The sequence below is a fragment of the Scleropages formosus genome, chromosome 10 (assembly GCF_900964775.1).
Source record: "Scleropages formosus chromosome 10, fSclFor1.1, whole genome shotgun sequence".
In the NCBI taxonomy this organism is placed as follows: domain Eukaryota; kingdom Metazoa; phylum Chordata; class Actinopteri; order Osteoglossiformes; family Osteoglossidae; genus Scleropages; species Scleropages formosus.
Window position 1 is genome coordinate 14,130,613 of NC_041815.1, and position 18,454 is coordinate 14,149,066.

Consider the following 18,454-nt stretch of genomic DNA (forward strand, 5'->3'; position numbering starts at 1 on the left):
ACAAGTAAAGTGCTCAGTTCAATTTCAAGCAGAAACTCCCTCCTGCAGCTCTCTGAAGGCGATGGTCTTGGGGTTTATGCCCACACTCTTCGTGGTGTTGTGAGTCTTGTAGATGCCAATGAGCCGGTCAGCAATCTCAAACATATTGTTTCGCAGCGAGATGATAATGAACTGGGCGTTCTTGGTTTGTTCCTGGTGGGGGAAGAAAGGAATGATTTGAAGTGAGATTGTAATCCAGTCTGGACATGACCAAAGTCTCAACTCAGCAACCAACACCCAGTGAGAAGACTTGTATCCCCTGCCAGCTTTTCGCAAACTTCATTCAAAGCAAGTGTGTCACAAATTACTTCTTCCTGCCACAGTACTTTTCCCCTCTGAAACTGTTTGACCATGCCATTACTGCAAGAGCCAATATAAAAATTTTGATTAGGCAGCTCTTGAGCTTTTTGGGGGGGGAATGAATAAATAAATAAATAAATAAATAAATAAAAATTGTGACTAAAGTGTGAACTTACATAGATGTAAAAAGCCACAATAGATACATTCTTGAAGTCAAGGGCAGCATCAATCTCATCCATGAAGTACAGAGGTGTGGGTTTGAAGTGGTGGAGGGCAAAGACCAGGGCCAGGGAACTGAGTGTCTTTTCTCCACCAGACAAATTAAAGATCTTCTTCCAACTCTTCTTCGGGGGTCGGACACTAGATAAAGAGCAAAGACATTTTATACTGAGAAAAAAAAAAAAAACATGCTTATGAGAAAGGTTTTTAAAGTCTATTCCATGAAATAAGAGGCAAAGCAAGATCTGTTTTTCCAGAATAAATTACCTGAACATAATGCCCTCAGAGAAAGGGTCCAGGCTATCCACAAGCTCAAGCTCAGCATCCCCCCCGAGAGTTAGCATCTGGTAGTTCTCCTTCAGTTTGTTCGTGATGATGTTGAAACCGGCCATGAACTCGTTAAGACGCTGTTTGCGCAAGTCTTCACATGCACGCTTGAATTTGTCCCGCTCTGTGGTGATCTCATCCAGCTCTGCCACACGCTGCAGGTATAACTCTTCCTACGGGGACAAACATACACAAGTGACATATTCGGCATCAAGGCAACACATTACAAAATAAGCTTCCTTTGACTGCTTGATTTCAATGTTTTTAATTGATTGAAATCAAGAGGTATTTGCTGACAGCACCTTCTTCCTGTACTCTGCAATGGCACCCAAGTTGGGCTTCATCTGGGCACAGCGTGCTTCTAGCAGAGCAATCTTGTTGTTCAGCATGTCAGGATCCTGGGCAGTCACATCTTCAGGGGTCAGAACTGGCAATTCCTCCGCTGGCTTGTCATCAATGGCGTGCAGGGAGAGCTTTGAGATCTTAAAATAAGAATAACTGGTTACAGAACAACTTTTCATACCTCACGAGATGGTTTAGAAGCAATCTGACTCTGGGTGTTTCTACAGATGATGCAGTACAAATACATTAACTGAAAGCCACTTGTACACCATTTAAAATGATTTAGGGGAAAAAAAAAAATTTTAAATACAAATTCTTCAAGTCAAACTGGCTTGAGGAATTTATTAAAGTGCTAATGCCCAGCCAGAATCCCTCACATGTCCCTCCCACCCAGTAAGAAATGGGAGTCAGGACAGTAACATCTATACTATTCAATTATCTAACTGATGAAGTAGCTCCAGGCATGACAGGAAAGTGCAGCTGGCATCCCACCCCAAACCCACCCCCCACTCCTGGCATAGCTGTGAGAATTTTAGAATACCAGCAACAGGAGCGCTCATGCGAACCAACCTCTCTCTGCCAGTGCTTGATCTTGCTCTGGTGCTCGGAGATGGCCCCCTCAATCTGCTCCACCTTTAGCCGTACACTGAGACACTCCTTCTGGACTGTGTGTTCCTGCTCCTGGATGGCCTTGATCTCCTGAAGCACACCACGGTGCTGCTCCTGCACCTCAGGCAGCGCGTCCTAAAGTATGGACAAAGGAATGTGGGGAGCCATAAGGACAAACGCAATCATTTTATATTAGCCAGTTTTTAGTACCTCTTAACAAAATGACTTATTTCTGGTGCCATCTCGTCCCCCGATCCTTTGCTATGGACCATTAACATCCAGTGACCTTACGAACCTCTGCCTCCTGACATTCCTTCATAATTTCAGCTGCCTGCTCCTCAAGCTGCTTCAGCTGTACCATCAGCTCCTCAATGGCCTTCTCATTTTCTGCCATCTCAGTTTCCAAGCGAGCCACCGCATCCTCAGACTTCTTTATGTTCCTGAGGAAGCAGGAAAGAAGAGTAAGGTAACAAGAATGCACAAAAAAGGCCCTTTAGCTTTTGGGAACTGGGAACAAAAATCTGACCATAAATCAGTCTGTAACTCCATAGTCAGTGAAAAGAACACAATGTAAATACCCCTCCGAATGTTCATGGGTAAGGTTGTGTAAAAAACAAAGCTATAACACAATGTAGGGTAACAGTAGTTCAGAGTCTTTCCTGGACATTTAAGTAGTGGAGGAACACCCTGGGCAGAATTCCAGTATGTTGCACAGGTAAATTCCAAACTAAAGTAAAAGTAAAGTAAAATCCAATTTAGAATAACTGGAAAATTGGGGGGGGGGGGGATCACAACCCTTGCTCAGTTCTGATTCCTGATCAATTTACCTCAAGCCACTTTCAACTTCATGTACACAATCAAAACAACACAGTCCCTCAAATTCATTTACAGGAAAGTTTGGTTTTGGCTGTAGCTTAAACGAAAATACTTTGGAAGACTTCATTTTAACATTTTGGGCAATTCAACATTGTGCTACGTGGAAATTAAAGGTGAGTTAACTAACTAAGTGCCATAGAGAAAAATTTGACTCAGAGTGACAATTTCTGTGGCTTTCTTGGTGAGGAAGGGTACAGAAGTGGTTTACCATTGCTTTCTTCCATGCATGCCTTTAGACTGCAAACATGGTAAAGACCAACCAAACAGCCAGACCCCACTTAAGGTGCCAGTGTTGCCACTTCACCACGCTATGTACTTAACTCCTACTGCTCATTGATTGATTTGTCCCATAAAACACATTAACAGTTTATTTCTATTTATTAATTTAGCAGATGTTCTTTTACAAAGCATCATACAATTTACTTCCTTACTGATGATCAGTGCCACTGATGACAAATGCAAGTTGTACACATGGAAGAGCTGAATGAAGAGTCGCGCACTCCAATTCAGTGAGGGTGTTTTACTGCCAACTAACAGCTGGATGCAGAAACACAGGTTGCTTTAACTCCCCAACAGATGAAAGTTTTAGAAAATAGGTCAAAAAATTGCAATTAAACAGGAAAATGGTTGTACTTTCAGAAATCTAACTCAAACTTCCACAGCACAGGGAATCTGAACTGGACATTTAGGCTTCTTCAGTAAAGACCTTGCTTAGTAAAATAAGTGATCAGCAAATATTAGCTTCAATGAATATGCAGGCAGTGATGAATTCAAGGCAAAATCCCCCAAGGTTGAGGTGCTGACCTGTCAGCAGTCTTGATGTCCACCTGGGCCTTGGTGATGGCTGACGAACACTCGTCCAGCTGTTTGTTGACTCTGTCCAGCTTATCCTGCTGGGCCTTCAGCTTGTGGCTGTTGATCTCCACAATGAGGTTATGCAGTCTTTTCACCTCTGCCTCTACTTTGCCAGCTTTACTTGAAGCATTCTCATAATCTGTGAGGAAAGGAGAGACTTCAACTACTGAAAGGCTGCCTTATCAGCAATATTGCAACCTGGAACAATGTCATGTCAAAATATAGGGGATGTTAACATTTCTTTGTGAAGTCCCAAAAGACCTCTCAGAGGCATCTATTACATGGTTTGAGATACTGTCTAAAGTCTATCATCTCAATATTCAACTTACTATGAAATGACAAGTCATACCTTTCTTAAAAGCTTTCAAGGTTTCCTCCATCTGTTTCTGCTTGTTCTTATCAGGAGCTGCTGCAATGACATTGGCTTCCAACTCCTTAATCTGAGACTTTAAGTGAACTTCTTGCTCCGACAGACTCTAGATATGTAAAAATGGGGTTGTAAATACCATAATTATGAATCTTCAAAAGTCTGTTACATCACCAATTGTATTAAAAAAAAAAAAAAAAATGTACTAGTAGTAAAATTCAGCAGAGAACCTGTAGTTTCTTCTACATAGTTCTGACAAAAGAAGCAGCACTTTAACCTGAATGCTGGCAGTATACTTCTCCAGTGTGTTCCTCATTTCACGGAGCTCCTGCCTCAGTTGGTGTACCCTCTCCTCCAGTTGGAGCTTCATCTCCTGGTGACCCTGCATTTGTGCCATCTGTACATTCAGCTTCTTTTCCATCTTGTCCAGCTACAGGTTCAGATAGGGATCAGAAATAAGTTTAACGAACACAGTTTGAGAATTCATTAGTTACTGCAATGTGGCAGAAGTCTTACCTCCTCCTGTGTGACCTCCACTCCCACAGAAGTGCCCATTCTGCCCCGCATTACACGACCACCCCCTCCAGTCATCGTACCTTCAAGGCAGAGCAAAATTCAAATTATTTTTAACAGGCAGTGTTAAAGAAAACTATCACATTATTTTACCAGATTTTTCTCTGAAAGGCCTGGGGAAGACATACCAGCCTGCTCAATAATCTGGCCTTGCAGGGTCACCACTCTCCATCGCTTATCCTTCTGGAAGGCAAGCCGCGTAGCCTGCTCTAGATCATTCGCCACTAACGTGTCACGAAGGGCAAAGTAGAAGGCTGGGCGCACAGCCTCATCCTTCACCTTCACCATGTCAAACAGACGTGGGATGTTCTCTGGGGTTGCAATCTGTCCCATGCTCTTCTCCCACACTTTCATCTACAACATGAAGTAGTTGGATGAAGTACGTTTAACACTTTGTCTTACTACTAACACCTATTATTGAGATCTGTCTATATATACACAAGCATAGGCTATATACATAACTCATGAATTCCTGCAAAGTGTGTATCCAAAAAAGGACCCAAGTGACTAACCTTGTCCAACCCTATGAAAGTGGCAACCCCAATATTCTGGGTCTTCAGGAAGTTGACGCACTTCTGGGCAGTGTCAATAGTGTCCACCAAGATGTTATCCAATGCACCACAACTCGATGATATAGCAACATCATACTTTTCATCAATCGCTCCCAGGTCTCCCTATTAGAATAAAGGAATTTAATGTACTTTGAGATGCAAGAACACAAAAAAAATTGAAGAGCACCTAGAATCTAAAAGCAGCAGCATGTTTGAATATATCTATATAGACCATGCTTTGTACCAAGTATAAAAGACATGATAGGGACTTTACCAGCCTTCCAAGGATGCCTGGGATTTTGCCGCTCTTCTTCTGTTGCATTAGAGCATCGAGAACCTTTCCCTTACTGCAGTTGGAAGAAAGTGAACTTCTGGCTTCTTCCACCTTCTGCCTCATGTCTTTCACCACTTCCCTTGCCTGCTCATCTGCCTGTGTGATCTGCTCCAGCTCCTTCTCATCCTGGAGACAGCAATTAGAGATGCACTAAAACAAAACTGCCATAGCAATCTCCCAGAAAAGGTCAGTGTCTTTAGAAGCTTTTTGTATCTCAACATTGGTAAAATTGTACTGTGGTGAAAACAGCTCTATACCATACTATCACTATGATTCATCTTTTAGATCTTGTTAGAATGCTTTCCCATTTCACATAAAATGTGCAACAAGATGTACAAGATTATACAATAGCACCATGTACTTTTTTAAGCTGTTGCTCAGATTTTGGGATTTTGACTTCCAAATCCTTGATGGCAGCCCTCCTCTCCCGTAGAGTCTCCATTGTTGAGTGCAGCATCTCCTTAGCCTTGTTGAGCTGTGTCACAGCCGTGTTGTGCCGGCTCAAGTAGATGTCCAGCTCAGATTGGGCTACATCCATGCGGGAGCGGGTCTCATTGACTGTCTTACCAAGCTCCATCAAGTCCTTCTCCTTTGTCTGAAGTGAGAAACAAAGGAACACAAGAAATAGAAAATGTTTGGGGAGGGCACAAAGTTGCTATAAAGTTATGCATATTTAACTCATCTTTTCTCAGCTACAAGCAACAGCCATTTTTGCTGAACAGAAAAATTTAAATAGACAAATTGCACTAAAAGCTTAACAGGCATGTTGCAACCAGAAGCATTCACATGCAGAGATGTTTTGGGGTAGGAAATCACTAACCTCTTTGTCTTGCTGCAAGCCAGCAGTCTCCTCCTTTAGGCTCTCCATAACCTGCTTCAGCTTTTCTTCCTCAGTCATCTTCTGATCTTCCAGCTCCTTTTTCTTTGCAGTAGCCTCAGCAATGATTTTCTCACTATTCATTGGGACGTTCTTTACTTCTTCAAGCTAGAGGGTGGCACAAAAGTGTAAATCACAAACATTTTTCAGGCAACAATCGTATGTCAAGCTAACACAATGGAGGATTCTACTAGGGTTTTTATTACCATCTTCAGCTCTCCACCTTAAAAAAATGGTTCTCCAAAAATCAGCTTTGCCATTAAGACATACATGATTTTCATACAGTATTGAATAATTTTCTTTAAAAAAACCCCAAAAGTCTTACATGATAACAGTTCATGTCATCTCTGTACAAAAAGAACCTGGGCAGGTGTCATATTTTGACAATGTGTTCAGGAAAAAAACCCAATGGAATCGATACTGGCCATTTAAATCAAGATCACTGAATTGCAAATCGGTACAATATTCTAAATTAAGAATGGGCAACAAACCAGCCACCTTTCTAAAATCACCAAGCAATTTTAAGAAGCCAGAACTACACATCTATCTTGGAAATTTTCCATTACAACACAATAGCCAAAATTACAGATAAGGGACTGGATATAACATGTCTAGATGCTGCTTGCAGTTTGTTCAAATTCCATGACTGACAACCACCACTCCTGAAAAGAGTATCACTGTGCTTCTAGGTATACCCAACAGACTGACATTCCACTTGAAAAATGGAAAGTAATTAAAAACCTATGCCATGGTTTGGTTCGTCTTCACAATGGTGCCAGTTGAGGCAGAATCATTATTCTGAATTGTTAGCTTATACTATAAAAATACAACACACATCTGGCCTTGCACAAATCTCGTTTGCTGATAGCGCGTGTTAAGATTTCGTTGTGCAATCAGTTTCATTCACTACAGAGGAATGTTCTCTGATCTGATACTGCTGTTTTGGAAAGTCAGGCAGCCCTTGTAAGTGCTCAAAGAAATTTTCCTTTGTTTACAATGCACATGTAACACACGTTAACTTTAACAGCATTTTTTATAAGCAATCATTTTAATACATTACAATTGGTCCACTACTTATGAAAACAGCTGGGACTGAGTGTTGGTTTGTTACTTGAAAAGTTGGAAAAAATAATCTGCAGAAAGAATAAACGTAATATCAGTTTTAGCAGCCCAGACAGCCACACAGGGGGATTGAACTATGGGGCTTTTCAGATGGAACAGCTTGTAAATAAAGTGCAATAAAGAACCCTCGCCAGAGCTAGGTAAGGGCATTTGCGCTTGTCTGCTGTTCCAGGATCCTTTTTCACCCTATACACCACACAAATTTCAGTAATACCCAATACAGGCATGAGAAATGAAAGCATATTTATAAGAAATTTTAAAAATAAGCTGTATGTTATTTACCCAAGCACAAACAGTGGCGTATCAACTCAGATATGGAAGTATTACATAGGGGTGGTGTAATGGGCTCAGAACTGATCAATACAGAAGCAAAGGATTATCAACAGCTTGTTCAACTGCTGCTTACTTCTCCACTTTGATAGGTAGCCCTTCCTATACACAATTGCTATATGTCACCACATCTGGTAAAGTTTCGGCATGTGATTCGAATTTGTATACTAGATTTTTTTTTTTTTTTTTAAATATCAAACACTTCTCAAAGTTTGTAATGCCAAAAGGTTACTCAAAAGTTCATAAGACAGGCACCAACCATACAGTATTTATGGTCTGCTGTAAAAGGCTGAGACTATGATTAATATTTTTTTCATTTACTAAACCAGTGTTTCTCCATTGTCCTATCCTTAAAAGGAGAGACTAAAGAAAATGTAATTAAATCAGCATGCTAGGCTGCACATGCACCTTCTCTTTGTCCTTTATAAGTTGCTTCTGTAGCTTCTTCATCTTGCTCTTGGAATGTTTCAGTTTCTCGCGCACCTCCACATCCTGCAGGTCAAGCTGGGTGAACTTCTCTTTCTGGACCTCAATAAACTTGTTCAGTTCTCCCAGCTTCCTAATCAGTGAAAAAGAAACATTTGCAATACAATACTTGGAGGCAACAGTTTAGAATAGGTACTACAGAATTAACCATTGCAATTAGCTTCGCTGTTTAAATGAATTTCATTGACGATCATGAAAACCAAAACTATGTGAGATGAGCATCCAAGAAATATGTGAGGTTATTCTCACAGTATGTGTCAAAATCTACAGAAATAAGTCATAAGAAACAGGTGCCACTTATTAGCCATGCATACATAAACAATACCCAGCAATCTCTGCTCCAGCTCTGACATGAGAGATGTGATGATCAACACAAGATGCAATTGGCTAGGCAGTACACTAGGTGGTACACTACCCAACACTAAAGGGAGGAGTTGGAAGTGCTGGGCAGTTAAATGTGAGGTATACTAAAATGTTCTAGCTAAACTGTAGAAGTGCCAACAAGTGACTATGAACTATAACAATAGTTTAATAAGCAACTTGCAAAGTTTCATGTTGTCTTTCGAACCAGAGCCCTTATGTTTACTTAGTAGCCCCAGCCCCCCACCCCAGCTTCCAACTGGACTGATTACACAACCTTTTCGTATTTGTCCGGAAACAAAATGAAACAGGCTGCACTACTCATAAAATGACATTCCAAGGAATGAGGAGTTTGAATGCACAAAGACTGTATTATTGGCAGCATAACTGCCAGAATGCAACTTTAAGACAGTTACTAGCAGGTAGTATAAACATTATTACATACGTCAGATTCTTAAATACATAACTTGTATACAAAAAGATATTATTATCTTACTTTTCCACATTTTTTAAATCCTGGTTTTTCTGTTTCATTTCTTCGGAGAGCTTATTGGTCTTCTCTGTCAATTCCTTAGTGTCATCCAGAATTTTCTGTTTTTCTGCCTCCTTCTCTGTTACTCTCTTTTGCAGGTCATAGCTGACAACATGAGATGTGTTAAAGCCCAAAAGATGCATGTTCTGAAACCATCAGGGCAAAGATCTGACACTGACATGAAAGCAACACAAACCTTAATTCACAACATCAACTTCATTAAGATAACAGAAGATGGTATAATTACACTGGAGAAAAACAGCATTTTCCTGAAAACCTTTTAAAATGCCATGCAATTTGCGTGCAGGAAAAAACCTGCAAAATATTTCATCATCTTTAACCTAATTAAAAGATTGCGTGTATGAATTTTTCCCCAGAGTTCGCAAATGTTACCGCACTGCTCATAATATACTTGAGCTATGGCTCTTGTAAGACCTGGGAGGCACCAGAGAAGAAAAAGAATACTCACATGTAGTACTGGCAGAGGTGGCTGCGATTCTTGAAGATCTCATTCTCCATAGTGAGGAACTCCACTGCCATGTTTTTCTCACCCTCCAGGGCAGATTTCTCCTTCTCCACCATCTTTACACGGTTCAGCTGCAGACAGTACGAGTCCAAGGTAAGTAAAACTAACCAACATTCTCTTACACACTAGAACTTGAAATAGCATATACTACCTAAAGGGAAAGACCAGATAAACCAGAAAAATGAGCAGAGAGGTTAGATGCATTTTCCTTATACCTGGTTTAAATATATTCATAAACTTAATTTGTTCAATTGATTTCTTTCCAAAACACCCACAATGTTACTAAAGTAACTAGACTGCATGTTAAAAAACACAAAGTATATGGTTCATTCCAGACACAAGGATAACCACTGCTGATTTTACAAAAGTTACAGAAATTTAGATTCAACTTGTTACACTTAACATGAGAACTTTTTTTTATTATTAAAAACTAATGCAGAAAATGAAATATTTCATTTAAAGTGCCAAAAGCACCAACTCAATTTAAAAAGTTGATTAATGATTAAAGAAAAAAAGACAATCCATCACTTTAATATTTTAAAGGGAAGTGTAAGCAAAAATATTTAAAAAAAGCCCATTGACAAAACATAACTTCTACATACACTGTAACAAAGGCAGTGTGATAGAAGATAAATACAATGTGGATTTAGATACAATCATATAATGTTTACACAAATGTTTAAGTGATCATAAACTAATACCCTTAAAGACAAAAATATTAATCACTTCAACTTTAATGAATAATAAAGAAATCCTTTGTTATGCCATTTCTAATAAAGTAAATTTCAGATGAGTTACTGTCTGGATTATTATAATTATATTTGACACAGCAACCAAAAGTACTAAGGCCAGAACAGAGTCCCTGGAAATGGTGTTTTCCAGAAGCAGGACATAATTTTGACTGTTGCCTTATAAGGCAGGTGTCAAATCTTCAGCTTTCGGTCTGGTAAGGGCAAATCTCAAGATATTGCAAAGAAAGTGCAGCTTCCAGCAGCAGCAATAGTCAAATACATATTTTATACTTAGTACAATCTGCAAAGTTTAAAATGTAACAACAGTGTAGCAAATTTAGTATTATCGGTAGCTAGAAAAAAGGAAAAATGTGTTAATGTTGAAAAAAAATTGTTTAATTGTAAAACAAGGGTCAGTTAACTGATTAAAATTTAATGAAGTGCATAAGATAATTACCATATAGAAAAAACAAATTAAGAATGCTGTGACAGGTTAACCATCAAGGAGATGATGGTAGCGTTGATCACTTACCTTCTCCCCCCTCTGCTCGTTCAGCAGTTCCCCGCGCCGACAAAGTGTCTGGATGGGCTCTTTGAGGCGGCAGGAGCCAATGATGTCCTCCAAGTACTCCAGCATGCCCTCATCGTGCTCTGTCTGCCCCTTGGGTTTCATCATGGCAATTTGCTCCACTTCTCCCTGGGCCACACACACAAAAGCACACACATACATACATGCGGAGTGTGTGGGGACACACAAGGAAAAGGCATCTATTTTTAAGATGAAACTAGGACAAGTGCAGTAACACAATTCCATTAAAAATGCAGACTCCAAACTTACAAATAATTTCCAAAATGTTTTTATCACCACAAAACAAAACCAACCCTAAAGGCTCCTCTAACCTGGAGGAAAATATTTTTATTCAATTAAAGAAAATCAGTATGAACTATGTAAATTACAAAAAATACCTAAAGTGTGTAAACACACACAAAAAAAAGTTATTCCACCAGTAGTACTTGCAATTCTCAAAATTACATGATTTAAGAAAACCCGAGTCACCTCAATTTTTAGACAAAAAAAACAAAATGATTTCTGATTGCATGGCTTACAGAATATACAAAGTGGCAATTCTAAAGCATTTATTAATCCACACACCCGTTAAGGTACAAGAAGCACAATAAAAAACCTGAAGTGCTTTCACAACCTTAAAAAGTAAAACTAGAACAAAAACAAACACTTGATAATTTTTTCAAATTGTAATTTTTAATCATTTATATTGGGCTAATGTCCCAAGAACCTGAGAGGAAAAATAAAAATAAATGGAAAGAAAAGCAACAAGTTCACCTTACAGCTGCACTCAAAGCAGCCGGTTACTGGGATACCAGCATCTGCTCATTTCTTACATCCTAAAGAGTGGGAAATCGATCCATACCCTTATGGAAATCTCACTGAGCATGACATCACTTTCTCTTCTTACAAAGCTTTCACAAGCATCATACACAATAAACCACCAGTCACACAACAGCTAAAGCACAAGGTACTACAGCACTGACAAGTTCAGGTACAAACCATTAACAGAAGCATATTAAAATTAAAATGATGCTGTGGACACAATGAATTAGACATGGTGTGGAAGCTTAACCCCACCACACTGAAGCAGCACAAGTAATATTGGGGTTTGGGTCCGTTTTTACACACACCAATATTTACGTGCTGCTAAAGTGGAGAAGGCACACTAGCAAGCTAAGATGACTTCAAAGTTATTTTTAAGATATAAAAACCCGAATTTTCATTTCTGTCTCTTCCTTAAAATTCTAAAGCAGCAAATAATGGTTCGCACTTTTACCGTAGTGTTGCAAACCATGATGCGCTGCTATAGCAGTTTAAGGCCTTGTATATCCAGTCCAGCAGGCACTGTTAAACAGGCTGCACTTAATTGTTGCCGTTTTGCATTTAGGGAACAGACATGACTTTAATGTGAAATGTAAAATAGAAAACAGCAAAACAACTTAAGCTTGTTACCTGTAAAATCAAAAATCTGTTGTGGTCCAAGTCTATGCCATGGCTACGCAGCAATGTTCCAACATCTTTGAAGGTTGCCTTTTTGCCACTGATGTGGTAAACTGAGGAATTATCTCTACTGGCAGTTCTTGAAACATAGAACTTGCTGTTAGGGATTACTTCGTAGTCATCTCCTTCCTAGTGCAGAAAGGGGGAGAGGCAGATGCAGTACGCTAGCTTATTTCAAAGATCACATAAAACCTATTTAAACCACTTGACAAAATTAATAACATAATATGTATTTGTTCTCTATTGGGAGCAGAACGGATATTTAGTAACAACTGAGATGAGATAAGAAAAGCTAAAATATTGTTTTTTTTTTCCCCCCCAGTGTTAGCCAACCATGCTATATACACTTGTAAGAGAACTTGCGATTAGCTAATTTAATGAACTTTCAAAATGAACCAATCGCACAGGGTAACAAAATTAATCCTAAAAAGGTAATTTCATTTTACTACAGAGAAATTTACATAAAAACTAGTTTTACACAATTTCACACAATTGCACTAAATTCATTTTGCCACATTTTGCTTTTAAAGTGTACAGGTGTTTTAAAAAAAATGCAAAATTATCCTGCAGTTGTATTCCACTCATTTCCACATAACGCCACATTTTTGATAAACACTGTTCCCAATTTTTTTTAACAGATATTTTTTATTTATTTAATTAAAAGTTTCCCTTAAGGAAAAGAAAACACTAACTTGTTTAGGAAAAAACATTCTCATCATGAACTACAGCTCCTTCAACATTAGTGATGTCAGGTCAAGTTGGCCAAAGTTTTCCTGCACATCCCAAGCGGAAACATTTTACCTTGTCAATAATTTTCTGAAAGTGCACCTCCACAGTGCAGCTCTGAATGTCCTTGTGCTGGTCAGAGCTGTGAATGAGCACTGAGAGCTTTTTTGACCTGATCTTTTGGGCCCTATATCCAAACACAAATAGCATCGAATCTATCACGTTGGATTTTCCACTGCCATTTGGACCAATGATGCAGGAAAAACGCTACAACGAAAAGAAAAATATATATTAATGTCTTAACAATCCTACTGCACAAACTAGTGATCTTCAATTATTTTTAACTGTTAAAGTTTCTACAAAATCCATATCGAAGCACCTCAGTGATTTTAAATGATTTACCCTGAGGACAAAAAAAATAGAATTATACTTCTGAAACTCACTGAAATGTTATTGCTGACAATGTGGCATCTTAAATTAAAAGTCACAAAAACTAGCTCACACCACTCATAAAACTTCAACATTACTTCATAGCATTTTAAAACATTACATGAGAATTGTCTGGGTAACTTTATCATTACAGATAGAAGAAACATGACTAAACTTAGTGTCTGCACACACACCACCACACAATGACTTTTTCTACACTTAGAAGTGTATTAAGGTTAGGAGCAAACGCACCTCAGACTGCACCCCCACCCTCACACTACAACGGACAGGAATACAGTAGGAAACGGCGCCGTGTGTGTGTGTGTGTGTGTGTGTGTGTGAGAGAGAGATTTCATACCTTATGGAAAGGGCCCAGGACCTGCTCTCCTGCGTACGATTTGAAGTTGTGGTTCACGATGTGCGTGATCATCAAGCGGGGGGCGCCGGGCTCGTTGGTCATGGCGGGGGGCGGGGGTGGGGGGATGCTGCTCAAGATCTCCTCCAGACTGCGGTCATCCACCGGCACCACGGCCGCGGCATCTATGAGCACAGCGCTCAGCTTTTACACACCCTGTCAGCGTGTTCGTTTAGGTGGGCTAAGTATGGGGGATGGGTGTCCGAAGCAAAAAAAAAAAAAAAAAAAAGGAAAGAAAAAGGAAAAAAAGAAAAAAAAAAACACACACACACACACAACAAAACACAACACGGGCTGTACAGGCAGGAAGAACAAAAGAGTACAGGAGGAGCGCAAGTTCACTGAGACGGAGCTGCTCCTTTGTTCACACAAACTCGTACACACACGCACAGCCACGGAGAAGCGACAGTAAACACTGCCAAACAAGCACCGCTACACATCTGCTTATACGAGACTTACATTTAGCAAACAAAAACCTCCAAAAATGATGTCTATCCCCAAGTCATACTGAAGGTACTTCAACAAGACGTGTCATAAAGTAAAAACACACCCCACTGTTATTAGTTTTTATATGAGCTCTTAACTAAGCATCGACTCGAGCAAACACAAGCAGTCAAACGCGAGAATTACTCTTCTTGCCCCTTTAACCGAGGATGGTGAACGTGAAGATTTTTTGGACAAAAGGTGGGATTCGAATGCAGACCGAGCGCAGAGAAAGACCCTCACACAGACCGTCCCAGAATCCTGACACCAACCACAAAAAAAAATAAATAAAAAATACACACATGCAGCATCAAAAACACACCTTAAGGCTTAATAATCGTACCACGATCGCTACTAGAGAGAGAGCTCTCGACTGCCTATCACACAAACTTTAAACACACAAGTTTAACGCCACGACACATACGTAATGGGTTCCTCACCAATAACACACGTACACACTTGCACGTTATGAATAAAAAAAAAAAAAAAAACGCTGCCACAAAGCCAACTTTTGTGGACCTTCTCCACAACAATAAATTACACACTATTAATTAACATGAATGATGATGCGATGTTCAAGAATTGTACACAGCACGCTGAGGGACAAGAGGAAAGTACTCACCATGGGTGACCGCCGATCCTCCTCGGCCGTCCAAGTCACTTTCGGCGGGGGGCACATGGAGCTCTTCGTCCGACTCGTCTCGGTTCTGAGCCCCCTTCCCCCTGACCTTCGCCGTCTTCGATGGCATGGCTTCGAGCTAAGAAGAGATCCACAACGCACAGCCATGAGCCTGAGCCCCAGGGAACCGCCAGAGAACAACACCGGGCTGTCCGCTCCTCTGCTGCCTTCAAGGAGTTGTCAAAAAGTAGATGAGCGGTCCACACAAGCCCTCGTCAAACGAGATCCGCTGATCCACGGAGATTCCCACGGATCCAACAGAAACGATCCCTCCACCGATGGCCAGATGCTGAGCAAGGAAGGAAGCAGTAGCGCGCAAACAGCTGTGGAGCAAGAAGTAAGACCAATCCAGCAGGCACCTCCAAGAAAATGGCAGCGGCGAGTAAAGTTTGAAAGTGGCGATGCGTGAACTTGAGCCCGGACTGGGGTCCACTCGGCGTATTGTCATTCACTGGACACGATGGGGGTGAGCTACACATGGTAACACAAAACACCGTCCACATGGACCATGGTCCCGTATCGTGTGACCTCGCTCTGGCAATGACAGATGACCTGACAACTCGACCACAGAGACCCACAAACCGGGTGCCACCACTTAAGGATGACAAAAGAATCAAGACTGCTCAAACACAAACTCATGAATCCGAGCAAGGTTGCTGAGACACCAGAGCAGAAGTATGACCGCATGCATGATGCACACGTCACCTGCACCCTAAAAACAAAAGAAAGCGGGTCCCACGGTCTCGTCCACAACAACAAGCACCTTTCAGCACCACTCCGGTCCTGCGAAACGTCTCCTGTGACTGTGATTCCATTACTTACTGCTGGTCACACGAAAGATCAGCAGATCATGTCCTTCTAGAAAGTCAACGTCAACTCCCGCTCCATCGGATCGGAGCTCAGTCATGTAACTTCAACTAAGCTGTTCAGAAAAGTGTCCAAACAAACGCCGGACTTCATTTACATCATGAAGTGTAAATAAAAGTGAGACGTGAATAACACAGCTAGCTAGTAATACATAATAACTATCGAAAGGGAAATATCGACGAAACGAAACGTCTCATTTTCATACCTCTTGTTTACCACCACAAATTAACCAAGTTTATTTACACTCACCGGATTTGTTTTTATGTAAACAACGGATGATGTTGTATTTATAAAAATGAATCGTTTTGTAACGACGATCATTTTTGAACTTGAAGGAGCAAGCAGTGCATGTTCCCGACTTAAGTCAGTCAATCTAATTAACCAAGAAGTAGGAAGTAACCGTGACTAGTAGGTTACGTCGATAGTTTATTAAACTGCTACGTCTTAAAACTGACTAATTAACCCATAACCCTAATTTAACAATTTCAACTTTGTCAGCCTAGTAGTAGAAGGCCCCTGCCTAACCTAAATATAATATTCGTGTCTCGCCCGCAATCAATGTTTACCTTTTCTTTGACTCAGAACGTAATTCCTTTCGTACGAGAATATTCCTGTTTTTTTCTCCAGGTGTTGGAGCGCCGTTTAAAATCGAACTTTACTTGTTTTAGACGTCTGAAAAGTAAAACGCAAATTGTCACTCCTTTGCAGCGTTGAGTCTGACCGCCGGGTCCTGCGTTCACTCGAAAATGGCGCCTAAACGGAGCGGTCGAACCAAAATTCGTTACAAACTAGCGCAAGGCATCATGGGAAGGGCCACCAGCCGAAAAGAGAATACATTTTAAAAAAGCGGGTCGATGCCAAGTTCTGCGTTCAACGGGGGGGCGCACAAAGTTATTAAATTAAACTTGGCACTTTCGCAATTTCAAAAAAAAAATAAATAAAAAATAAAAATCAAGCGTAAACACAAATTGATATTTATATACTGTATAATTACCGTGTATATATATTTTTATATACAGGAATGTATTGCGAGGTACTATTTACACGTAAAATGTCGCTTTATGTCCCTAAGCATTGTGCCATTTCTTGACTGTGTTTTCTTAGATACAGTGTCGCTTAAGTATGTGAATATTTAAATACTGGGGAATTTATTAACTTACCGCACATAGATTTTGTTAACTCTCGCCTTTAGTTTTGTTCTCGCGATATCTCGAACCAGATTCTGTCTCCGGGGTTAAGGTAGGTGTTCTGTGGTAACTGGAATGTTAAACATGTTATCATACAGCCAGAATTCATCTTGTATTTACAGCTCTATATAGGTTCATCTGAACCGTGGAAGAGTTTTTTTTTTTTCTGTAAATTTCAGAATACCCTTATTTGGTTTGGTTAAACTTAAGCTTAAATGTAGTCAGTAGCTAGCATAGCTACCTGTGGGCAACGAGGCGGCTGCCGTTAGCAACGGGACGCGCAAGGCTCCACCGCCGGTTGCTTAACACGACGACTAGTTAAAGAAAACCAGAGGTGCGTTATCCATGTTTTCTGTGTGTTCGATTATTTATGTATTGCCTCGCATCATTTCTCACCAACACGGTCCCGGGCTACATACGAGGTATTTATTACCGTAATTGCAGAGACACAGAGTCAGTCAGTCAGTCACTCGCTGACGTGCAGTTTTCTTTTTTTTATTTTTTTTTTTTGCAACAAGTCAGCTAAACCAACTAGTTGTGTTTTCATATTAATTTACACTGAGGAAAACCAATTGATGCACTGTGAAATACGTTTTTATCTCTTGTGAACACTGTAGAGTAGAGCTGTCATAGACTTGGACGACCCAGGTCCGAATCCTAGACGCCCCCGATCGAGATAGTCTTATTAAATACTTAAATAATTATAAGCATCTTAGTATACAAACTTTTCTTTTTTTTGGAGGAAAGGGACAGGTAAGTGAAGAAATAATAGTTATTCTCTTCTTTAAAACAATTATTGGTAAAACATGTTTGCAATTAAAATGCACTCCCTGTTGTTATTTCTATCTCCGGTTTTTATATTCACATCCCTTCATTTCAGACATTGCAGTTGATTTTTTTCATAACCTCTTGTGAGATTGTGGTGTTCAATTTATAAAGATGGAGGTGTTTTGCAATAAAATTGTTTTTTCTTTTTAAGAGTTAACATGTGGTTTTCTTTCTTTCTTGTTTTGGTGTAACTGAAGATCACGTTGGATCTTTTGGTTAGAAGAGCCTTCTCCACGTCACCTCAATGAGATTAAAGACATCACTCCAAAAGGAGCCCAAACATATCCTTGAAATGTGAATGCATTACATTTTTCATCTTCAATGTGTTCTGCTATTTTTCTGAGTGATGTTGGTGTATGAACTGAGAGGTGGTGTATATTGAGAGTGTGTGATCAAAGATATTGCATTGAGTGAGG

The 18,454-nt window shown here is 40.1% G+C and overlaps 2 protein-coding genes across 6 annotated transcripts in view; one reads left to right on the forward strand and one right to left on the reverse strand.

Moving 5' to 3' along the window:
* Nucleotides 1-17: 17 nt before the first annotated feature.
* Nucleotides 18-16,752, reverse strand: smc4 (structural maintenance of chromosomes 4). Of its 2 annotated transcripts, XM_018732484.2 has the most exons (24): nucleotides 16,590-16,752; nucleotides 15,100-15,235; nucleotides 13,938-14,119; nucleotides 13,226-13,417; nucleotides 12,377-12,553; nucleotides 10,889-11,053; nucleotides 9,569-9,696; nucleotides 9,064-9,204; nucleotides 8,130-8,280; nucleotides 6,213-6,377; nucleotides 5,754-5,987; nucleotides 5,333-5,518; nucleotides 5,020-5,181; nucleotides 4,636-4,861; nucleotides 4,451-4,530; nucleotides 4,212-4,364; nucleotides 3,917-4,043; nucleotides 3,517-3,706; nucleotides 2,132-2,276; nucleotides 1,798-1,971; nucleotides 1,188-1,367; nucleotides 826-1,058; nucleotides 516-699; nucleotides 18-192 (listed from the first exon to the last, which is right to left on the reverse strand). In XM_018732484.2, exons 2-24 carry the CDS (start codon nucleotides 15,224-15,226, stop codon nucleotides 25-27), a joined length of 3,870 nt encoding a protein of 1,289 aa, XP_018588000.2. In that variant the 5' UTR covers nucleotides 15,227-15,235; nucleotides 16,590-16,752; the 3' UTR covers nucleotides 18-24. The 2 variants fall into 2 exon arrangements, with proteins under 2 accessions (XP_018588000.2, XP_018588001.2); XM_018732485.2 differs by lacking the exons at nucleotides 15,100-15,235; nucleotides 16,590-16,752 and adding an exon at nucleotides 14,454-14,511.
* A 486-nt stretch (nucleotides 16,753-17,238) lies between these two features.
* Nucleotides 17,239-18,454, forward strand: part of ift80 (intraflagellar transport 80 homolog (Chlamydomonas)) — a 40,377-nt gene continuing 39,161 nt past the window's right edge. For 2 of the 4 annotated variants that reach the window (XM_018732643.2, XM_018732645.2), the window contains exons 1-2: nucleotides 17,269-17,544; nucleotides 18,236-18,319. In XM_018732643.2, the coding sequence (XP_018588159.2) occupies nucleotides 18,283-18,319 (37 nt within the window). In that variant the 5' untranslated portion in view covers nucleotides 17,269-17,544; nucleotides 18,236-18,282. The other 2 variants (XM_018732644.2, XM_018732647.2) reach the window with 2 other exon arrangements.